The following is a 25,318-nucleotide window of genomic DNA, read 5'->3' as shown; positions in this document are numbered from 1 at the left end:
CCAGGCATATGTGGTTTTACCCACCGGAACGGGTGGGAGGTTGTGCTTAGTAGGCCGTCGTATGCAAACACACAGTGCAGGGGCATGGGACGAAGAGACCCCAGAAGAGTTTCACAGTTTTCTGGGATTGATCATTGACATGGGACTTCACTTCCCTCCCTAATATCCATTGCTACTGGGGAACCAAGTCTCTGAAGGGATCAGGGAGCGTTGACCAAATGAGAAATACATATTGTGTACACTTTTTCTCCATTGACATTGCTGTTTCAGTAGTTTCTTATTATTTCAAGTTTGGCAATGCAGAATCTGGTGTTGAACCTAGGTTTGGTAGCTACAGCCAGAAAGACTTTGGCGAAAATCTATCACAACAGCTGGCAGGCATTTCCGTCAAAATTTCAGCTTCGCCTTCAGCTGCTCCAACTACTACTCTGTCGTCTTTTCATCAAGTACATATTCCTGTACAGCAGGAGCCAAAGAAAAATTGTTGGCTTTGTTATAAAAACAATACATAATAACACTAAAGTAGCTTGTATGGCCTGGAGTTTAGCGGTAGGTGACTGCTTTTTTGGTAAACAAAATTGCTGTCAGATTTGGCATTCTACAGAAGGGGATGCGTTTCGTTATGAGTCATAGGTCCTCTGTGTTTAACCTTCAGGTTCCCCACCCCACCTTTCCCTATCCTCCTCTGTGTGTGTGTGTGTGTGTGTGTGTGAGTTTGTGTTTATATGTGTTTATTCTCAACAGGCTTGTTCTATGTAATCCACTTTCAAATGTTGAGACACATTGATTTTTGAGTGATGTTGAAGTTGATTGTATTCCTAGCTTTTCATAAATAATACATTTTATAGATGTATATCATTTTCATATTACACTAATTTATATAAGGAAGTTGTATCTGTTGAATCAAATGTATTCTATGTCTCTTCAGAATTGATCTTCAATAAATATACAGTATACTTACTTCCTGTATTACTGGTAAGGTACATGTTTTTCTTTTATATATCATTATTGTTGACTGTAGCATTTGCTTATATACAAATAAATGGTTTATTCTTATGGACCAAATAAATCTAAACCATTGTGTCTGACTTCATTATTAGTTTTTATGCATACTTTTATGTTTTTGGTGAGAAAGAGAATGTGAATTCTGTCAACATTCTAAATCCCGTTTCCTGCATTTTTTTACACTTATCACTTAATTTATCATAACTTTTGAAAGGTTAATGATATTCCAATTCAGTATTTTTTGTTAAATAGCCTACAACTTGCTGAACATGTCATACACTCTATATTTTTCTCTATCTCGTATAGAAATATGATGAAAATTCATTTTTATGCGAATGAAATTCAATTTTAACGAATTTCGGTATACGTTTGAAGAGGATTTTCAAAGACTGTTCATTACTATATCAACATTACCATATGTATTTTACATCATTTGATAGAACTGACCCTTCTGATTACAATGGTATGTATATCCCATTGATGGTATGTATTATACTCAAGAAATAAGGTTTTTTGTGTAAGGAGGTCATCCAGCACCAAAAATGGAATGTTCGGCACGGGCACGAAAGGGTTAACAAACAGCAGAAAATAACAGAATATCCAAACGTTTTCAGTAGGCTAGCCTGTACCATTGTTGCAGAAATCACATAAGGTATCCCTTCGATTTCGATTCATTTTCGCATATTCCAACATAAGGAAGCTGCATGAGACACACATCAAAAAATGCTTGCATATGATTGAATAAGCCACTTGTCCGTCATCTATTGACGTGCTACTTCAACCACTCACATCGAAGCCAACCCGTGACGCTGATAACAGTCTCACAGTCGCTTCTACGCTATGTCACATCTATGAAACTCCCGCCCTGCGTCCTGATTGGCTGTACCATAAAATCGGTTGCAGAAATCACTCTCAATGGAAGAGGTCCCAGATGGATGTGAGTGAAGCTAGACGGAGCTAAGCGGAACGAAATTCATCTGGCGAGAGTCAGGTTAGTGTTCATGTGCCTTGCATTCGGAATGTGTGACAAACACGGATGCCACAACAAAGGTTAAAACATACACTCACTAATCCTAAATAAACAACTGTATTTGCTTAAAATATAGTGTACGACGCTTGTAAAAGAAAGATATGCAGCTTTCAAGTAACAAAAACAGCAAATTCCCAAGTTAAAAACTGATGGACATTTAATAACATAAGTTATTAAAACTGTTGGACATGAAAGGCCACATGGACTACAAACGAACTACAACGTGACGACAAAAATGAGGACGAGCCCCTAACTGGGCAACTCTGTTAGCAAAATCTAGCCCCAGTTTCCGACCTCTGACTCACACATTACATGACGTGAATGATGCGGAATGATGATGTTTTCAATAGGGCTTTGACTTTTGCCCAAAAATCATATTCGAAGTTCATTTGTTTATTAATATTAAAATTTGAATATATTCGAATATGTATTAATAATATTTTAACCATTAAATGTCTTCAGTAAGACCGATATTGGTATCAAACTTAAGTTCTATATGTTCTGTCCACCAGAGGGCAGTGTATCAGTCAATGTCAATAGACTACGTGCACGAAAGGCTGAATATTTATGCGTGTGTTAAAATTGTTATTATTGAGCATAGGGCTGGGCGATAAAACGATAGCGATATCGCAATAGACATGTAATCAATATCAATAAAAAATATGTTCGATAGAACATTCATAATTAAAAGCAACACACACCTCCTGCCTTACATTGTCCATAAATAAATAGGCTAAATATATCTTGCATTGTAGTATGTCAAACTCTACCAGAGTAGGCGATAGAAGTAGGCCTACCTCAACACAGACTCTCCTTGCCCCCAGGCACTCTCTCTCTCTCCCTCTCAACAGGCACATCCCTCCTCAGCATGCACATGTAATCCAAACATTCACAATCGTGCAAGACGACAGACTAAATTGCTATTAAATCCGGTTAGCATCATTAGCACGCTGCACGAATTTGTTCCAAAACTGTTGCATTAGAATTGACTGCTAAATTCTAATCACCTCAATCCCGATGCAAATGGAAAAGTATTTTCCAAGACTCAAACGGGCCTGTCCCAAGGAGAAAAAGTATTCATTTGAAACTTAACGCACATAGGGAAACTGAACAGTCTAACCAGACTATGATAAATTAGCAAATTAAGCTAACGTTACTTTGTTGACAATATTTCCAGGCTTCAACCAGTGCTGCTTTTCATTCAGACTTATCTGCACATTTATTTATTTGAGTGTTTTTCATGATTGAACTGAGGTGATTAAAATCAGAGGAAGGTTAAGTTTAAAATAAAAGCGTCTATTATGTCTATGTGTGAGCTCACTAAGCGCGAACCAGCCAGGATGCTAACGTCACCTACTATACACCTACTACAATAATAGCCTTGCTAATGAGCTCGCGATTTTACTTCACCAGGCATGAAAAGAACCTTGGAATCTGAATTGAAAACAACATTTACAACCAAATACATTTATAGAAATTATCTCCATAGGCTACAGGTTCGAATATTAAGAGATCCCTAAAATTCGTTTGAATATCTTTAATTTTTAAAATAATCGAATTATATTCAAATAACGAAGTTCGGAGTCAAAGTAGTTCACTGGGAAAAAGGTCTTTCCGAAGCCCATGAACGCTAGGTAAGACTCCCGTGATAAATTTAAGGTCATGTGACATGATGGTAGATCCCTCCCAACCATGTCACCATGTCACATCGGACAGGATGTCATATTGGACAGGATATCTAACCAGTAAGCATTGCGTCCATCCCAGTATGCATTGTGTTCAACCCAGCATGCATCACATGAAGTCAGATCTGCATCAAGTTGAACAAGCCTATTCTCTGGCTAGATGTCTTATGGCGGAGTCTCTAACGCAGGGGTCTCCAACCTTTTTGGGAATGAGGGCTACCTGAAGACCCGAAATCATATGGAGGGCTACTCATTTAAAACAAACATGCCCTCACCCCTTTTTTGCGAGGGTAGTCCTCCTAAATAATAGGCCTATGTGATTTTTACTTAATTTAATATCAATAACCTATGCAACACTACCAACATTTTTGTTCAGTTTGTTCTATTCAAAATTTTCATGGGGAATCTAATGTATTTTTTTACAAAAAAAAAAAACTATCATCTTTTTGTGCAATTAATAATTTGGGTTACAATTTGTACCCAATTTATACCCACCCACCATTATGAATTCAGGGGTTGTTTAAGTTCTGATTTCAGTGGACAATTCGGTTTTAACATTTCAATAGTAATCGCCCACACCACCCTAACATATGAAAACTCCTTTTAAAGTTATTGCACACCTGAAATCTCTCCATAATCTGACAAAAAAAGGTAATGCACAGTCCTGCTCAGTCATGCATGCTACAACATTTTCAGCGCTATTATATGGCTGTAGCCTCTGAGGAGAAAAGGCCTGTGAGCTAAAGCAATTGTTTTTCAGTCCTTGAACATCATGCAAGAACCGTATTTGTAGTGCTGGGCGGTATGACCAAAAATGTATATCACGGTATTTTTCAAAATTCTTACGGTTTCATGGTATATGACGGTATTTTTTTTTCATGCATAATCAGATGTTCACAGCATTTTCTACAGGTTGAAAGAGGAATTGCTGCAGTACATTGACTAAGGATGGTCTATTTTACTGTCATGATGTAGAATAACTCCACACTAGTGGTAATGCAGTTTTGCATGGCCCCAGAAAATTATGCTGTTTACAAAGAGCCACTCATGATTCTAATGAAGAATCTAATCAGAAAACAGATCTGAAAATGATACAATTTAAAATAAAACCTCTCTGTTAATATGCTTACTCTGTCAAATAGGCCTATCAGAAATGTATTGTTATTGTGTGGTTTACATGACGTTAGTGGTAGGCTAACGTTAACTTCATGTGGATGTGGATGTCTTGTTAGCCTGCCATGAGCTTCGGTTCGGTTCGCTAGGCAAAACATTAACAAAAAAGTTCGTTTTGGTGCACTGATGACAGTCAGGATCATTTCTAACTAGCCAGCTAGTATTGCTTAGTGCATGTCTATAACATGCTTTACTTGCTACCTGGATAATTTCAGCGAATATTCTTAAGGTGAGATGAATGATAAGACATCACCTACTACTAGCCAGCTAGTTACAGCTGTTGAACAATCTCAATAGAATTTTCGTGACGGTAGGCTAAATCCTTTTCAATGCAGTATCCTTTAACGTTTTTCCTTAACTAAAGAAACAATTTAAGGTATTATTCTGTGCAACACCCTTAAATAAACCCCTTACCTAAGGAGAAATTAAGTCTTAAGGGTCATACTTCAGGGGAAAAACTGAAGGTGTTTTGTGTTTACCCTCACAGTGGCACCATGCGTGCGTGTGAAAAAAGTCCCGTCTGTAACACTGTCGCGCGGCGCAGCGTTCCAAATGTTGTGTAATCAAATACACCGGTATGGCGGTATATTAAAAATTCATATCATAACGAAAATATACACCGGTATACGGTGTGAACCGGTATACCGCCCAGCACTACGTATTTGACGAACATGGAATGGCCACAAAACTTTTGAGCAAGCTCCTCAGGATGTTCTATCAGTCTGTTGTGACCAGCGCCCTCTTCTATGCAGTCGTATGCTGGGGAGGAAGCACAAAGATGAAGGATGCTGGGCGACTTGACAGTAGGGGTGGGCGATATATATCGTCTGCGATAATATCGTGATTGTTGTTTTAACGATGTGCAAATTGACATTATCGAGTATTTAAATTACTTGGGGAAAAACACTCGAAATCACGCATTGAAGACTCATACCCAGGATGTATGTGGGAGAAGCCCCTGGCTGCAGCAGAGCAAGTGTCGCGTGATCACTAGTGGGTCACAACCTAAAATGTTGTCCCACGCATGCCTAATATTTATTTTGTGCAGTGAGAGTAGCCTACTTGGGATTTTATGCGGCTACTTCTGTTCAAGTAGCATTGATGAGACAGTCACGTTTTTTTTCCTACACGGTATTATATGGAGAGAAAACATTAGCCTTTGAGTCAGTTGTAAACAAAGAACTATTCTCATGTAACTCTTTTGTAAATGGACTGAAGTTCGCTCTAAATATCTACATTTACCGATTATGCTAACCGTTAGCATCTCTATGGGATTTCTCATGTACATTAGCCATAAGCTAACGCATTAGTTTCTATTCTGTAACTTGGAATGCTAGCCTACATGATTGCTCTTAAACAAAACATAGATGGAAATAACTGAGATGTACTCTGTTGATCTGCTTAGTTTTACAGTGAATCTATGTAAAGGTTTGAAAGGAACTTCAGCTTCAGAGTTTCTCCTGGGAAACTGTTAGGCCTATTCATCTCCTCTAATGTAGCTGAGACCATGTCATTGCCACACACACAAGTAGGGGCAGAATTGGAAATGTGTCAGAGTGACAATGCATTGGTTGATTTGGTTAAAATGTCACAGGTTAGGTTATTGGTTATTATTGTAATGATGCTATTCATAAATAATAAGCTGTAAAGTAACTCAGACTTTAACAAAAACTATTTTTTAAATATATCGACTAATTATCGTTATCGTCAAAATCACAAAAAATATCGAGATATTATTTTTTGTCCATATCGCCCACCCCTACTTGACAGGCCGGTAAGGAAGGCTGGCTCTGTAGTGGGAGCTGAACTGGAGTGCATCTGACAAAAGAACCCTAAACAAACTGATCAACATCTTAGACAATGAATGTCCGCTCTACAGCACTATCAAAAACCAAAAGAGCTTGATCAGCTGGAGACTTCGCTCACTGCCATGCACAACTGAAAGGCTGAGGAAGTCATTTGTTCCTAGGGCCATTGAACTGTTCAATGCCTCACTAAAGGGAAGAGGAAAGATAGACTTTCTGTAGGCTATCTATCATATGAGTTACAAGATTCAGTTCGATGATTAACGTCACGAAGTTAAGTGTGAGTCTGCGCAGTACTGGGGGGACCAACTGAAAAATCGTTCAATTTGACGCGGTGCCCTCCCATTGAAAACGACGGAGTCTGTTCGTCCATTTCTTTTACTGTCTATGGTGCCCTCCCATTGAGAACGACGGAGTCTGTTCGTCCATTTCTTTTACTGTCTATGACTGGTACTAGTCCATGAGCCACAGGGGGTCGTCACTACCACTTGGGGGGGGGGGAATTCTCACTATATTTTTCTGAAATTTACATATCTCTGGAGTATAAAATGGTATGATAGCAAGTTGAATCTTGTAGCTTTGTGGCTGTACAGGCCTTCAAAGTTGACCTCTGATTTGAAAAAAAAAAGGAAATTCCGCCTATTGGCTTTTTTTGTTAAAACACTCATAAGAGCCCAGAAAATAATCCAAATCTTATTATTACTGATGCATATGTGGTGTTTGATGTTGGCATACATATTTTGACTCTTTATGTGATTTTGCTCTTCATTTTGGTTGATAAAATTCAAGATTTATGTGCAAAAAAAAGCTAATTTGAGTTTTCAGATCAACATGTTATGATGATACCTGAATGCAGACCTTATTGATCATTACTATTCTACCTTCCTTACTTTCAATTGCGAGTTGAAATTAATGTTAAATGATGACATACATAGGTCTGCAGTACAAATGTTTTTAAAATTGTAGCTGAAACGAGTACAAAGGATCTTTAATCTATTCATTGAATTCATCGTCAGAACAGGAGCACAGAGGATGCCATCTCTATGGCACTTCACTCTGCCCTGTCCCACCTTGACAATAGCAACACCTATGTAAGAATGCTGTTCATTGACTTCAGCTCAGCTTTCAACACCATCATCCCCTCCAAACTGATCACCAAACTCAGTGAACTGGGCATCAATACCTCCCTCTGTAACTGGATTCTGGACTACTTGTATTGCATTCATTGTCTACACTTGAGATAAATAAGTTTGGTTTTTCTTTTATCACATACACATATATTGGTATATGTTTTTTTTTTTTTACCTTGACATGTTCCGACGTATACTTCCATCTTCATCAGAAGGTCACACGGTGGAGTAGTGTGACTTGTTTTTATCAGCTGATGTTGTTACGGAGGTTTGATCCACCTGTCAGTTTTTTGACAGGTGGACCACACCTCCTGCTGTCAGTCAGCCGCCCCCAGGACGGCACTCCAGGTATGGGAGAGCATATATGCTCCCTCATCTCTGTTCATCGTCTTTGGGCTCCGCTTTCTTATTTCAATCGCCTCCTTTATCCAGCGGTGGTATCGGTTGTTCTCCTGCTTAATGACTGGCATGCAGGAGGTGTGGTCCACCTGTCAAAAAACTGACAGGTGGATCACACCTCCGTAACAACATCAGCTGATAAAAACGCGTCACACTACTCCACCGTGTGACCTTTTGATGAAGACGGAAGTATACGTCGAAACATGTCAAGGTAAAGAAAAAACATCTACCAATATATGTGTATGTGATAAAAGAAAAAAACAAACTTATGGATTCTGGACTTCCTAACCAACAGACCTCAGTCTCACCTGAGACCTCACCTCCTCAACCATCAAACACCAGTGTACCACACGGATGTGTGCTGAGCCCTAATCTAAATTAAATCTAATTTAATCTAAAAAATGATCTGCCTCTGCTTTGCCTCTTTACGGATCATGCTGCATAAGTTGAGACATTGATATTGACCTTCTGGACCAGAGACATTCCATCAATGATTGTTGCTGTATTATATTCATCTGGAAGATTATCTGATAGTGATGCAAGTTTCTGCAAATGCTTTGCAAGTGCTGCTTTAGAGGTTTTCCTTGGGGTCCCCTCAGGTGTCGCCAATGACCATGGTTAAGGTCCAAAGGGTGACAAAAGACTTCTCTCATGTCCAGTCTTTAACATGATGGTCTTGCCATGTGCCTGTGTTTTCTTTTTTGACTAATGTTCGTAAATGTATTTAATTTTTGCTTTGTCAATGTATCATGGAATTTGTGCTTAGGTGTATCTGACAACAGCCTCTATGTCATGATCTTTGCCTGTAGTATGAGCCTGAATCAGATCATCCCTAACCTCGTGTTGCTTTGCCTGCTGTAGATATGCAAATGAACTCATGTTCCTCTGAAAATGGATTGATCCAATTTCAGTTTCTGTCTCATCAGATCTAACTGTGTAGAATTTTTAAAACTGTTGTAAATGTATGTACTTTTAGATCAAGTCTTGGAAAATAGTTATTATTTCTTTTCAATGGAAATTATTTTAACATCAGATGAAAGACAATTTTAAGTATGATAATAATAATAATAATAATAATAATAATTGTACATAATGATAACAATGTGTAAAGTATGAATATTTTCACCAACCAGTTCATCTACATCTCATTCCCACATTCTTACTAGTCAAAAGTATAACTGAAATGTATAATGTAGATCATTTTAACCCCTGTGATGCAATTAACATAATTTCCCAACTATTAGCTGCAGCTTATACAATGATTTTGCAAAATTTCTTCAGCTATGAGGTTAATACACGGGGGCAGTTAATATGGTATATGGTTTTGTTTCTTTTAACTTGCATAAAACACTGTCCTGTGGCTTATACACAATACGGCTAATACACAGGAAATTACTGTATGTATTTCATGTGCCCTGGACATTATAAAATTATAACATTTATGTTAAGCTGGGTACATGTGGTGATGTGAACAATTTTCATATGGTATTCCTTGAATGTAAAGGTAATGTGTGATTGGTAATCATGATGTTTTGATCTCTTGGAATATCTCTTATGGGTAGTTTCAATAAAATACTAATTTACTGAATTTTGGGGTGTTTCCGAATAGTACATTTACAAATAGTAAATAGCATAGCAATGCAGACCTATGTAATCATTTGTATTTCAAGTCTCTGCTGGGAGGTAGGAAGGTATAAATACACTGATTAATGAGGTAGTGGGCATTTCAATTAGTGCTGCAACACGTTGTGTCTCTGAAAACGTAGATTTGCTCATTATTACACATAAATCTTGAATTTTATCAACCAAAATGAAGGGCAAAATCACATAATGATTCAAAATATGTATGCCAACATCAAACACCACATATGCATCAGTAATAATGAGGTTTGAATTATTTGCTGGGCTCTTATGAGTGGTTTAACAAAAAAAAGACAATAGGCGGAATTTCCTTTTTTCAAATCAGAGGTCAATTTTGAAGGCCTGTACAGCCACAAAGCTACAAGATCCAACTTGCTATCATACCATTTTATACTCCAGAGATATGTAGCTTTCAGAAAAATATAGTGAGAATTTGCCCCCCCAAGTGGTAGTGACACGCCCCTTTTTGGGCCTGTGGCTCATGGACTAGTACTAGCAGTCACTGGTGACTGACATTCGGCTGTCTGTAATCCCAACCCCTCACATCCCAAGAGAGTAACGTTAGACATATTTTGGAGAGCCACGGATCAGATTTAATTTAGACTCCTCAAAAAGACTCCAGTATGACATGGAGACAGGTGTATAAAAATTCAATCTGCTAGCTGCTAGCTTTGTTGGGTGACAAACTTAACGTAGACGGGAGGCGAGTGTGATTCGCTGATATTAATATTATCATTACTGCTAGCAGCTAGAAGCTAGCTGTGCTAGATTGACTGCATGTTACAAGGACACTGGGTCATGTATTGTATAGATAAGTAACATGGAAACGTTACCCACCAACCAAACTAGAATTTGTTCAAATCTACACACCTAACGTTATGGCTTCTGAAAAATGTAAGGTTCATTTATCAAATGTTATTTTGAAGTATTAAAAAACATCGTTGTTTTAGCATTTTCGAACGAAATGGTTTGTAATTGGTACGTTTAAGATAGCTAACTTAGCAACTTTAATAATAATAAAAAAAATAACAACTTACCATTTTCAGAGGCCTGCAAATGTACAGCAGATGCTGCTAGAAAAATGATTATTATTAAGGCTCTTGGGGTCGTCATTTTTTTATTTTATTTAAGAAAGCCTTATTCCTTTCATCCACGTTATCAGATGACAGTTAAAATAGAACGTTCAAAAAAGACGTTTGGTGCACTGCGTGCATGTGTGAGTGCCATAGGTATAGCACGCAAGCAGGGTCATACGCCTAATAACGAAACGCCTACAGGTGTAAAAAGGTATTTCCCAGAAATTCTATTAAATCTAATTAGAAATGTAATGCCAGAGGAATTACAATAGTGGATGGAAAGCTGCTGGGTTAATGTTGATAAGGAGATTCCTGAAGAAAAAAAAAACATCGAATCACTTAATCTTTGAGTTCCTAGAAACCCTTGTACCAAAAAACCTTGTGTGTCAGGCATTCTTGAGATATCACACTCAAGGTGGATTTGACCTTGACATTTAACTTCATCATTGAGTTCATACAAATTTGAAGCATACATGTGTGTCAAGCCGTTCTGAAGTTGTGACACAAGCATGAAAACTGGCCTTTGGAAAATGTAGTTCAGAGAAAGCCTAATTGTATGCAATGCAAAAGACTACCTGCAAAAAGGGGCTTTCAGTTGGTGTTGATGCTCATTCTGCACCCAGATAACAATTAGTCATTGAATCTATGTTAAAATCAACATTACTTTGTCAACGTTAAAATCATTGAATCAACGTCGCACTGCAACATTGATTCTAGATCACTTTTGCACCCATCATTAATATTGAAGCAACGTTGAAATTCTACACATTATTCTAATTCTACACATTATTCTAATTCTACAGATCAACAGGATTTCAATGGTATTTCCACTAAAATGAATATTGAAACAATGTTGAAATTACAACCAAACTAAAGATCAACGTGATTTCAATTGATATTAAACCTCAGTAAAGCACTAATCTGGCATAATATTGGGAAATTCATATCCTGCTTTATCTACAGCCAGGATAAATTTGGCTAGGCCTAGGTATGTCTGGTTTAGGCTACACAAGTTTGCATTCATGCAACTTGCATCCATTGACCACTTGTTATCAGTTAAGCAAAAGTGCTTCAGGAAGAAGTTTTTTTTTCACATACAAGGCATTTCAGGCCACAAATATAACCTAGGGGACACAATGAAAATAAATGAACACTCCCCTCAATGTCATCAGTATTTCTTTGCATTGATGTGCGACTTGACGAACTCCGGTGATTTGCAAATTCCTTGCTGCAGATATTGCAGAGGACTTTATTTTAATCAACACTTTATTTTTTATCAACACCATCAGGCCGTTTTTTAAAAGTAAATGTTCCAATCAATGATCTACAGTAGGCAGCACATTTTCTTCTCTCTCCAGTTTACAGTCTTTTTTTTCTCAAATTAATTAATCAAAATTAATCAGTTATTTTGACAGCCCTAGTTATGATGGTTAGGCCTATAGAATCCTATTTTGAGTCTCAGTCTTGAGTTCAAATGCGACTACAATAAATACGTTAAAAAATAAATATAGTGGGTTAAATGTTTACCTTATAAGCATAACTAGTAGCCTGGCTAATGACAACAATAGCCTATCAATAACGATATCAAATTCACAATGGAATCGTGATCAGACAGGGCCTGATTAGATACACCATACAAACATTAATAGGTATGTTACTTTTATGATATAAGTGTAATCCATTGAATGCATTTGATCACAGCTGACAAACATATAAACATTTTCAACCAGAGCAAAACAATATTTGAAACTTGCACAAAACTGCAGTAACCCTCTGCGCATCACAAAAAACACAAACTGGAGCAACAGATTGACCATTGGACAATCTTACTGCAACCCTTTTCATAGGCATGCTACGTTTAATGCTACGTTTATGACATAAAAAAGTGGAATATGAACGCATCTCATCAAAGCTAACAATAGCCTAGGTTACGCAGAAACTTTAAAAGGAGCTGCTGGCTAATTCATGATTTGACTGCTTCTTGAGCTCTCAGCAGAGTGCTGACTTGCACGTTTTTAGATGGTGAATGTAAACGAAGGAAAGCCCTCTAATTGGACGGGCAAGACTGACATGTGGGCCTAGGCCCGTCCAGGCCAGGTGTGCTAAATACACAGTAAAAAAAAAAAAAAGATTTTTTTATTTAGTAATGCTTGTGATCAAGGGTGTCACCAAGAGTTGAAAATCATTCGGAGCTTAGCTTAAAACGCACCGGGGGTGGCCCCGGGAAAACATTTTGTGTGGCCTATCCAACCAGATTTCCAGTGCATTAGCCTGCGTGGAGACAGCTGAGTGGTTCTACTACCATGGTTCTGCAAGGTCACTTGTGTGCTTGAGTGAGAGCCAGGTGTTTGGTAGCCTATTATTTATGCACTTGCAAAGCACATTTACTGTTGGGGGCCTAGCAGCGAAGCTGCGAAGGCACCCCAGTGTTTCCCCTAGAAATTTTTCCAGCAGCGGTGCTATTACTTGGGGGGGGGGGGGGGGGGGGTGGTTGTTGCGCTTTTTTTTTTATTTATTTTTTTATATCATACCTTCGTGTTTCTTTTGTGGACATTTTTAGCTTTCTTTTACATTATTGGTTAAAAATGATAGAAAAAAAATGAAATGGCACAACCCAGAAAAAGATTATTTACAATTTATTTAAATTTGTCTTAATGGCAAAGGCCACACCCAATCTGCGAGCACTTAATTTTTCTGGGCTTTTCAAAGAACATCTCTAAGGCTCTTTGGTAATTGCAGTGGCGGTTCTAGACTCAATTACTCCCCGGGCGAGATCCCTCTCCTCTTCTACTTTTCTTTTTTTTCGGAACTGGGCACCTGATGGCTTTGACCGCTTTCTGTCCATCGTGTTTGGCACTCGACAGTCGACAACAATCCACAAATTCCCATGATCCACTCGCGACCACAGTCAAGACCAAACCAATTCACCTGGGTGACCTCTTAATCGTTTTGTCACCTATTTTTACTAGCCATTTCACACAGTTAATTAAATGTGCAGGAATCATAGGTCTGCATTCATAACATTATGAGATGTGCATTGTTTGGAAGAAAGTCAAGGTGTGACTGATTTTAGCCCACTAATAGACTGTTGTAGGCTACTATACAGTGGATCCCCATTCATCCCCCCTTTCCCGTTTCATTAAGGAGACCCAGAGGTGAACTGCCCCCCGCAAACCCCTCCCTTCGCCCCTTCCTCTGCACAGTGCAGTGCAGTAGGCCTACCTTCTGAGCAACAGGGGCGCCAATTCCCTAATTCCTCACACAAGTGATGGATAATAGAAAATCGTTTTGCGACGTTTATTATTATTATTCTTTTTTTTTTTTTTTTTTTTAAGCGCTTGTGCCGCCCCCTACAAGATGCCGCCCCGGGCGACCGCCCGGTTCGCCCGTACCTAAAACCGCCACTGGGTAATTGAATTGAATTGTTGGGGAGCCATTAATGCTGACACGCATGCACGTAGCCAGATGCTCTCCTTGTAGTCTATTTCTCAGTCCCAAAACAACAAACCCACGTATAAAAAAGTAAATACTCACTTTTCTTCTACATCACTCCCACAGTTACCATACAACTCACTCACAATTAACTCGAAAAGGACCTAGGCTACTTGATTGAAGTGCGACCGTTCGTCTCACCGTCAAGAGAACGCTGAAGTTATGAGAACATGTCTTTCTGATAAGAGAATGTAGGCTCCTATGTCTAATGCCGCAAACGTAGAAAAGGTCTGTTTGTGATAGCCTATTATAGCTAAGTGGACAGAATTTAGGCTCTACGTATATGCCAACATATGCTCATATTTCCTTTAACTATCAGAAAGTTTAAACAGGCCTAGACTGTGTTCGCCTAGCTTTCCCATGCAAACATTACATGTAGCCCTACGCTAACGTTACAAGTCTAGGCTACAATTAACGTTAAGACCATACACCTTGTAGCACATTGGTTTACTCTATTGCATTACTTACGTTTTAATAATTTGTCGTTGAATGTTGATGGAGGCTCATCTTTGGGAAATCAGCTCTCTGGATAAAATTGTCAACTGGAGCAAGAGTTCTCAGAGTTGACGACACCGGACGTAAATCCAATCAGCAGAAAGAACCGCATCACAACAGTAGGCTAAATCGCAACAAACTTTTTTCCCCCCATGTTAAATTCATTTCGGTAATCATGAATTGGTTTCTTTTATTTGATGTAGGCTAGGAGAGGAGGATGCATGTTTCACATTAGTGTCAATGTGTCAAAGCAGGCTTTGGATCAGAGGAATTGCTCAAGCTTAACATATGGCATAGGCTACAAGCGAATTCACGGCATACAAACAGCTTTGTGATGAAATATAACTAATATCATTTTTTATTGTCACCAGGCCTATAAGTAGGCTATTTATTGTGTAACCTACAAGTGAACGATGACACCATAGGCTACACTGTGGCGGAGCAAGACCCCATCAGTCGGATAGCTAAACAATGTAACCGTGTTCAGAACGTAGGCTAGCCATATGGGCTGCAGACTTGTCTTTGGGCTTGTAATCACCAATCACCTGACACATCATGCCGCATATATGTCCTGAATAATGAGAGGCTAAGTGCGGATTTGATGCACTTAACTTACTCAAGACATTCAGAAAACAATTTCGAGATGACGTTGGCCGTTGTGCTTTTACAGTGTGTTAAGTGAATCTCGTGATATTATGTTGCAGCGGCGCTGAAAATCCAGCGGCGGCGCTGCGCCGCTGTTAAATACACTGTAGGGGAAACACTGCACCCATTGAGTTACTAGCTTTTTCTATTATTATTATACATCCGACATTGGAGTCTATGGCAGCCCATAGAATGCCTGGCTAAAAAGTGCTGAAATTTGGCAGAAAGTTTTGGGACACTCCACTGACCACTCACGCTCATTTACGGATCTCTAAACCCAGCCGTCTAGTGCCACCAACGGGTCAAAATTTGGCCAAAATTGAACCGCTGGGTCTAAAGTTCGCTGCACTGATTCAGGACCGTCCCATGATCACTCTCACAAATTTACAGAACTCTATGCCCAACACTCTAGCGCCACCAATGGGTTTAACCTGGATTGCATTCACGCATGTGAACGGTGCGTCCAATTTTCACAAATCAGGCACTGTTGGAATCCCTGGACCGACCTGAGTTCAATGACTCCTATTATGTCACTTTCCGCCATATTGGACCTCCTCCATATTGGACCTCCGCCATATTGGATTTAGTCCAAACTACGAAAAGTTTCAGCAGTCACAAATTTCATCCGATTTTTAAGGAACTTGGCGGAGATGATCTTCTGACCGAGCCGCACAAACGATACTTGTCAGATTTTTTCATCTCAAGTTTATTTGCCCGTGACAGCCAATCACACATGGTGACGATGCCGCCTAACAGGAAGTGGGCTAACATCTCGGCTACGCTTTAATGTATGAAGTCTAAACTTGGTACAGGGACTTGGTATCTGATTGTGAGGACGCGCTAGGAAATTGGCATCATTTGGCCTCTATAGGGGCCGCTGCAATACAGGAAGTGAGCTTGTATCTCAGCAACGGTTTGATGTACAAAGTCTAAACTTGGTATAAGGACCTGTTACCTGATTATGATGACGCACTAGGAAATTGGCATCATTTGGCCTCTACAGGGGCTGCTGCAATACAGGAAGTGAGCTCTTATTTCAGTAACGCTTTGATGTATGAAGTCCAAATTTGGTATAGGGACTTGGTATCTTTATCCAATCCATCAAACTTGCTGTGAGTGCTTGCTCATGTCATGGCAGCACACTGCTTGGTTGATGGTTTCATGGTTGGACTCCTCTTAGGCAACAATAAAGTGAATGCTACAAAGTGTTTATTTGTACATGTTATGTTTCAAAAGTGCACTTTTAACACATTCATGGAAGATATGGTGTGGTTTAGTTTTTTAGAGTGCTATAAGCATATCTGCAATGCTGTACAGTTCCACAGTGAGCTCACTACATAAGAGTAGACATGAAAGGCATGGGGTTAAGGAAAGCAACCCTTAAAGCCGGTGACATTGGTGTTCTGATTGGTCAATGAAATCATCAGTTAAACTCTAGTGAGAGGTCCTAAAAGGTCAAACAGTCCTCTAAAGGCAAAATAAATACCAGATTAGAATCTTTGAATAGAATCTGTGTAACACTTGTTGTGTTACCATGATGCAAACTGGCAGAGTATTCCAGAACATTTGTTATCTGCATCTGTTTATTGTGATGTCATAAAGGATGACATGCAAAGCTTGCACTGTAAATGTATGTGTGGCAAGTGCATTTCTCAAAGAATGATCATAAACAATCTATGTACAGTAGGATGCTTGGATGTATGTACATCAAGTATAAGATTGCTTGGCCATAGAAAACAGTAAGCACACTAAGTCATGTATTCAGCTTTTATTAGTGTGTGTGTGTGTGTGTGGTGTGGTGGTGGGGGGAGGGCGGTTGGGGGTTGTAGTGTACTATATTACAACGTAGAACTGTTAACTACTATACCGCTGTGTCGACGTTACTTTCGTGATTTGGGAAAAGCCCGTAAAAGTCCTGGCAGGAAGCGATTGCATCAACGTTTTTTGGTATATCCAGTTTTTAATATATTTTTTTCCGAAGTGTTTACAACTTAGTATTAACTAATAATTGTTGCAAACTGGTACTACAAACAAAATATTAGTGCATTCCTGGATCTACATCCTTATGCATGCTTCCTGCCAGGACTTTTACGGGCTTTTTCCAAATCACGGAAGTAACGTCGACGCAGCGGTTTAGTAGCAGATAATAGCATTCATCAGGCAAGTGTTATTTAAATAAACTCCTGGTGTACTTTTCAATGCCTCGTTTTATGAGTAAAGAACATACTGTAGAAGTTTCGTACCATTCAGGGCATTATTAGTGGGGTAATTTACGAGATAAAAGTTGGTTTCCTCACGCCTGCAGAAACTCATTAGTTTCTGACAGGGCTACTCGACCAGGGTTCGACCAAGGGAAAACAGGTTCTGGGAGGGTTTTTGGCTCGGGGTCATGGTGCAAAGGACCCTAGGGTGAAATTACTCCGAACCATCGCTTTAAGCTAACTAAAATCCGTTTCAGGCTTCATCTGGATCATTCAGTCAAATGCAATATTAGCTGTTGTCATTATTTTTCAAAACAACCTATGGGGTCTTCTTAATCCTATATGCAAATGCCAAATAATTTGAAACCTGGAATATTTCTCTTTCAGGATATAATAAGGTCTAGTAGGAGGGCCACCGAAAAGGAGGGGAGCACCACCTCAGATGGAGGTAAAGTTATTTAAAACATGTATTGCTACTACTGCTACTACTCCTACCACTGCTACTACTGCTACTACTACTACTGCTGCTGCTACTGTCACTACTACTACTACCACTACTACTGCTACTGCTATTACTACTGCTACTATAAACACTTTTACTACTACTTCTACTGCTGCTGCTACTACTACTACCAGTGCTGGGTCAGATTACTTTGAAATGTAATCCATTACAGACTACACACCATTTTCTTGTAATCAGTAACATAATCCCTTACAAAAAATACATTTTTTTCCGTAATCTGACATATACACATTACCTCACTGCCAGGAGCCCCTGCCTTGGCCCCTTCTCAGACTGGACAGTCCTCTCCGAGGACACTTGTAGAGAAAGATCAGCCCACTACATCTACGCGCAAGCTGCCGGAGGAGTTTTTATTCCTTTCAGAATATCTTGCAGAGCTGTCAGAGTCGTATGTTATCTTTCTTATTCCACTGTATGATCTTTAGCATGAAGAGCATCAAAGCACATTACTTTTATACCTTATCCTTAATCAGAATAATTAACATAAAAATATAAAAAGCTAAGAATCTAAGAATGTTCCTTTTTTATATTTCTTCAGAGAGTGGGCTACACTGTCTCAGTCAACTACCAATCAAGTGAGTCTCCTCATTTGTAGTTTAGGAAACATTTGTCAAGGTTTTGCGTTGAATTGACTTGACTTGATTAGAATATTTTCCCATAGACTTTGTGTGTTATAAATTACATGTTACTTTCTATTCCAAACAGATGACAAAGATGCAGTTCTTCACAGTCTGCATTCATTTGATGAGCCATGTAAATGTGAGCGTGATGCACTTTGTTCTCCCAACCCTCCTCAAAGTGTTGAAAGAGGAACCAGAATGGTTCTTATCTATTCGGGAGACCTCTAAATGTCTTGAGTCTTCAAACTTGAGGTATATTGAGGATGAGCATGACATCATGATTCTGAAAGATGGAGTACTGATTGAAATCATTCCAAAAGTGAGAAACATCTCATCACCTCCATCCTGCTAGGTGTCGACCAGCCTAACGATTTATTCAGAAACACGGTATGTGGTTCAGAATAACTTTGATAAACTTTGATAAGAATTGGAATGCAACAGTAAAGCATATGAAAAAAAGGAAAAATTATTTTGTTTATTTTGTACCTTTTCTTGACAGTCACTGGGTAAAATAAGTTAGTCATACTAATAAATTGCATAATTTAAATGATTTATACATTTCATGTATTTATATATTCTTTAGGCCCCAGTCCATGCTGTTGGATGACCTTGGTGTCACAGAGGAGCAGATTCAATGTAATATTCAAGAGACATTGAGGAAACTTATATATATATCTATATATATATATACTTATATATATATCATCCCACCCACCAGAAGCACTGCTATTGCAAAGGACGTAGTGTTAATTAAAGATTAATTCAACTATGGCTGAGGTAAAGAGGTCAGTTCCAGACTTGTCAAGCCTTGAGAGCCTTAAGAGCGCTGATAAGCTTGTTAAAGAAGTTAGCCTGAAGCTGGATGCATTCATAAATGGAGAGGTTCCTGCAAGAGGCCAGGTAAGCACCTCTGACAACGACATACATTTGGCTTCAGCTTCAACTGTGGGAGAAGCTATGATTGCAGTCATCAACACCATGGAAACCTGCTTGGAAGGATGTGATGGTAACAAGTCTGCAAAGAGGTGGCTGGCATCTGACAAAACAACTGTTAAATCTTTGACATGTCAAAATGGCTGTGTTAACATGTGTCCACCACATGCAAAGGATCTGGAAGTCAACAAAGAGTGCAAAGAACTGGATGGTCAAAGCCAGACACCTCAGCCAAGTGTCATATCAGTTGTCATGGATGACTTTCAGTTAAGGACCAAGACGGCGGTCAGTGAAGTCCTTATTGGAAAATTTTAAAATTGTCACTCTGCTCCATCAAGCACAGACTGTGCAGAGCAAACAGTAGAAAGTGATCACATATCTAATTTTTTTCTTCATTGAGGAGACTGCTGCTGGTGTCATTGAGACCTTTGTAGAGGAGATGAAAACTATTGTTCAGTCTTCAGCAGGGAGAACTGGCTCTGTGGATAATGAATCTTTAGTTCAGACTTTACCAAGTATCCGCTCAGATGCCAGTTGTGCAAAGAAGAACCAGGTTCAGATCGAAGCAAAAAGGATTTATTACAAAATCACGATGAAGTTAAAAGTGTTTTTTGGACAGCTTCCCTTTCAGCAGAGTCAAACCATTGCCACTGATACCCTTAAGGAGAACGACTCAGTTGTAGTGGATGATCATGATTTATTGAATGTGGATGACACTGCACAAACACCAGCAAGTTCTTGCTGTGACTAGACCACTGGATTCTTGTGTACTCCGTAAGGTGCACAGCGACAGTGATTGTCCATTTAGTCCAGTTCTGCTCAACACCTGCACTAAGGATGTCTTAAAAGCAGTCATTTCCTCCTACCTTTCGAAACAAGGTCAAAAAACATCTGTGCAAGGAACATCTGTATCTGTGCCATCGGCCAACAGCAGTGTTGAGGACAGTCTCCTTTTCCACTTGAGTGATTTGACTTCCTTCAGCTCTTCAGTTGTCTCTGAGGATAGTTTCAGCACCTTTTCAACCAACTTGACAGGAGTACCAGTGAAAGGCTTGAGGATGTTCCCATTCCATGTATGCAAAGATTATCAAGAGTGGAATTTCAGATTAACGCTTTCGAGGAAGTGACCAATGTTTTAGTTACCTTTCTCCGAAGCCACACATCTCTGCAGTCCTATGCCTCCAACAACAGCTGTGAGAAAGATCATCCGACTAGCATGCCATGGCTTGATTACTTCTCTAGTGAACTGGATTCTGTTGCCATGGACGTCATTGATCAGGTTGTTAATGATGGACAGACAAGTATTGGATCCCTTCTAGTAGATGGTAGCTGCCCCACTACATCTGTTGGTCACTCCAGTGTCAAGGGCTCTGATGAATTGGTTGCTCCCTTAACTGACGTCATCCACAAACTGTGCCATGATAATCTACATAGTCAGGTAGCCAAAGATGTGGGCCAGGTTCTGCTGCAATGTGCCGAATCATTCACAGGGTCAGCCAGTGCCCTGTCCGTACAGACGATTGCATCAGATGTGGTCGAGACAGTGGTTGGAGGCATACAGGCGATTTTGCATTCCACATCAGGCAAGACCAGTGCCAGCTCTGTTGTCAAAGGGGCCAGTGAGAGAAGTTTGCCCAATCTTTGTCTGAAAAATGTCAAACATTTGAACTCTACCATGTTGAACGTAACCTGTGAGGTGTTTAGGAGGTTACAAGAGAAAATAAAGAACTTCTTCACTAAGAACTTGCAACTTGAACCAAAAGGCAGCACAGAAAGTTATGCAAAACATAAAGACCTTCTCATCTTGAGGGATTTACAGAATTCAAAGGATCTCAAAATGGTGCATGACATTTTGAATTTAATGATGAATAATATCACAGATGTAGATGGTCAAACAGGTCAAGACGTCACCTCAGAGGTAACAGAGAGACCTGCTTTAATGGCGTCAAATTCCTTGAGCAGATCGTCTATGTCACTGAGTACATGGTCCGAATCCACTGAAGAGATCTTACCTGCCACAATTACCATATATGAGCTGACTGGCAATGGTAATATAGTCCAACAGAAGCACATTCGAGTTAGCCTGACGAGCCAGACCCACATTAAAATGTAGGGTCTGGGCACTCACCGTTCGCAGTGCTCAGTCCGAGGGGCGTGATAATCAGTTGTCTTTCAAATTCCCTCTGCACACAATAGGACAGCTGCAGCGCTATGAGTCCATGTGTTTCCCACCAGCGGAGGTAGTTGGCTAGTTCAAACGTTTGGCAACTTAATAAAAGCTTAACTCGTGTCACACTGTTCGCCAGCAGCAACATCCATCTTATTTGTTTTCAAGTAGCAGGGAATTCAAGCCAAACCGTTGCAACTCTGCCATCAATCATTATGTTAAGCCCACCTAACGACTCTATACACGATTTCATTGGCCTGATTAAGTTTCGATTTCTGGAGGTCACAAGCCAACGGAGAGTTGCTAGACTAGCCATGGCGCCGCTAGGGGCGTGTCTAGATTTCTAGGCTACATTCGAGTCAGAAATTCAATGAAAAATGAATCCCCTGCTGAATTATCTCGGGACACAATTGTCAATCTTGTAAAGACAGTCAGTAAGAAACATGGTTTGGAGGATGAGGCATGTGGTTCCTCAAAATTTCACAACTCATGCATTTGGTTCCAGAACTTCCAGCTCAGAGATGCTGACAGTGTCTGTGGCCATTTATATTTAATGGTTCTCAGTCATGAAATTACACAGTTCTCCAAAAAAAAATACCTCACTAGAATTATGCCACATGACTGATCAAGCCTGGAGCAAAGAAAGTGCTGGGATGCGTAATTCATGACTGTTTAAGCTTGATGAAGAGAGAGAGAGAGAGAGAGATAGCCACTGGCAGCAAGAGTGCAAGACAGAGGGGGAGAGAGAACGAGTGAGCTGAGCTATCTCGTTTGCTTGTCTGATTAAGATCAGCTCCACCTGTCCACACTGCAGTTTGCATGTTGAGAGAGATGGTCCAGCACAGTTTGGTGTCAAAGCTCTCTTTTCACTGTTGCACTCTCAGAATCCTTGACTTGGTTTGTTGTAAAGAGGGCCCTGCAATTACTTGATCTGTAAAACTGCTTTGGTCGGCTGAGCCGTAATTGAACTGTAATCTGCATAAATTCTTTTAATTTCCTCTCTTGTTGTGCATTTGGAGGATACCTGTGATGCTGTGTTTACTGCTTACTGAAATAGACACAATCAAACCATTGCCAATAAGCTGAGACATCACTGCGAAATGTAAGCTGTGTGTGTGTGTGTGTGCATGCATGGGTGTGTGTGTGTGAGAGAGAGAGAGACAGAGATGCTACCTTAAACTGTCTTAATCATTATATTGCTTTGATTGAGGTTGTTGGGCTGAAATGGAAACTGATTGTAGTCCACAAAGTAGCCTCATCACTGCACATGACCTTCTACTATAATGTGTAGTCTATGTATTGGTCTATTTAGCTTTAATAAAATGGCCCTGGTATGCTATTATGTCCATGAAAACATCAAGGCATCAAGGTAGTCTATTATTTTTTTTTTTAGCCACCAAATTAACAAAGGTTACTTCAAAGTGTTGCCTAGATTGACATATTAATTATGGTCTTTTTTAGTTTAGTCCTGAACATTTAGGCTATATGTATCAGAGCTGCCAACTCTCACACATTGAGAGTGAGATTCATTCATTTGATTGGCTCAACACGCTTTTACACCAATCAAATGCGTGAGGGTTGGCAGCTCTGATATGTATACTGTAGTTATGGCAGTCGTGGCCTACAGGTGAGTGCTTCGGGCTTGGAACCAAAGGGTTGCCGGTTTGATCACTGACCAGTGGGAACGGCAGAAGTGCCCTTGAGCAAGGCACCTAATCCCTTACTGCTCCCCGAGCGCCGCTGTAGCAAGGCAGCTCACTGCTCCGGGTTAGTGTGTGCTTCACCTCACTGTGTGTTCACTGTGTGCTCTGTGTGTTCACTAATTCACGGATGGGATAAATGAAGAGACCAAATTCCTTGTATACAAGTATACTTGGCCTAGAAACCTGATTTACATTACATATACATTACATATGGGATTTAGCCTACTAATAGTGTCATAACGATGAATATGATTATGCCTCTGTAGCTTGTAGACACTTGAAACAAAAATACATACATCCTAAAACAATTCATGGGATATTACAAATAAATATGTATATGTAATGTAATTTATTTTTCTGGCCGAGATCATAGTAAAAAAGTTTGCACATACAACAACACATCAGAAGAAACAGATTATTGCGTAATCGGTGATAGGCTATACAAGCTTGCATACTGAAAAACAGATGGTTAGCTCTGCTCCACTGTACTGGATGAATATAGACATTGTGAATAGTATCGCGACGACAGAAGGATGGTGATTGGACAAGGAGAACTGTCAGTATCACATAACTGACGCGCCTTACGTTTAGCTCCGCAGACAAGTAGGCGAGAGTTTTCTGCAGATGTGTTTCGGTATGGAGAGATGATACTGCAGCTTGACACTCGAGACTTTGACAACAAACAACCAATGTAGACCAACCTGACTTTCTATACAGACTGAACGTGGCGAGGGGTGATTAAGCGATCCGATTTGTGAACTCAGCTTTTCTTTCTTCAGCCTGTCTTTCGACACGAAGGAAATAAAATGCCTGTAGTAACTCTCCTACCTTTCACTGCGACTTCCAATAGGAAGTCTGCCAGCCCGACTTATTTTCGATTGTCTGAAAAATTCATTTTGCTTTTAGTTTTCAGTGCTTTTATTACAGTGTGTATCGGGGTGCTTTTCTTCTTGCCGAATTCGTCAAAGCTTCTCGGTGGAGTTTTCTTGCGTTCATCGTCCGTCGAAACGGCTACACGAACAGGTACAGATCGAGACTCCGGTGTTGGAAGTGGAAATACGGAAAAAAATGTAAAAATAAAGAAAGATCACGATGAGCTCTTAATCGAAGCACAAGACACACTTCAAAAGCATCCTGATGACATTAAGAAAGATATCAGAAACGACAAGGACGAAGTTATTAAAGGTCTTGTTAAAGGTTGGAGAGGTAAAAATCTCCCCGTTATTGAGTATATCCGGCCGCCCGGAGCAACAGGACAGGAGCCAACGGACCCAGAAATCAAACAGAAAAGGGCGAAAATAAAGGAGGTAAGTCTCTGTATATGTGTTGAAATTTTTGGTGTTTGTCTCAGTTAATTCGTAGCCAGGCCCCCGTCACCCTTTGTCCCACAAAACCCATGTGGTGGCGAGAAGTCGCTTATCGGTAAATCAAAGACAAACGTGTCACTAAGTGTTTCATTCCACTGACAGCAGTAGCCAGAGCACTTCACTGACACCAGTGGCTACAGCACTGTGCGCTGTCCATGGTGCTGAAGCATGTTGCGGCCATCCTTCACAGTGCACTGCTTTTACTAACTCCACAGCCTTGCGCTAGTT

At 39.9% G+C, this 25,318-nt stretch overlaps 1 protein-coding gene and 2 long non-coding RNA genes across 4 annotated transcripts in view; 2 read left to right on the top strand and 1 right to left on the bottom strand.

Moving 5' to 3' along the window:
* LOC121712086 overlaps nucleotides 1-11,078 on the bottom strand; it is a 47,674-nt gene extending 36,596 nt beyond the window's left edge. Inside the window, exon 1 of the long non-coding RNA XR_006032501.1 lies at nucleotides 10,906-11,078. This is a non-coding gene — a long non-coding RNA (uncharacterized LOC121712086). The remainder of the gene's footprint in view (nucleotides 1-10,905) is intronic.
* A 6,161-nt stretch (nucleotides 11,079-17,239) lies between these two features.
* LOC121712092 lies at nucleotides 17,240-19,590 on the top strand. The gene is made up of 6 exons (XR_006032508.1): nucleotides 17,240-17,315; nucleotides 18,165-18,225; nucleotides 18,547-18,688; nucleotides 18,839-18,875; nucleotides 19,006-19,307; nucleotides 19,504-19,590. It is a non-coding gene; the product is annotated as an uncharacterized LOC121712092 (long non-coding RNA).
* A 4,755-nt stretch (nucleotides 19,591-24,345) lies between these two features.
* Nucleotides 24,346-25,318, top strand: part of man1a1 (mannosidase, alpha, class 1A, member 1) — a 142,597-nt gene continuing 141,624 nt past the window's right edge. For both annotated transcript variants that reach the window (XM_042096007.1, XM_042096008.1), the window contains exon 1: nucleotides 24,346-25,030. In XM_042096007.1, coding sequence (XP_041951941.1) covers nucleotides 24,530-25,030 — 501 coding nt within the window. In that variant the 5' untranslated portion in view covers nucleotides 24,346-24,529. The remainder of the gene's footprint in view (nucleotides 25,031-25,318) is intronic.

This window comes from Alosa sapidissima, chromosome 6 (genome assembly GCF_018492685.1).
Source record: "Alosa sapidissima isolate fAloSap1 chromosome 6, fAloSap1.pri, whole genome shotgun sequence".
In the NCBI taxonomy this organism is placed as follows: domain Eukaryota; kingdom Metazoa; phylum Chordata; class Actinopteri; order Clupeiformes; family Clupeidae; genus Alosa; species Alosa sapidissima.
This window is presented reverse-complemented; position numbering and strand designations above follow the sequence as displayed.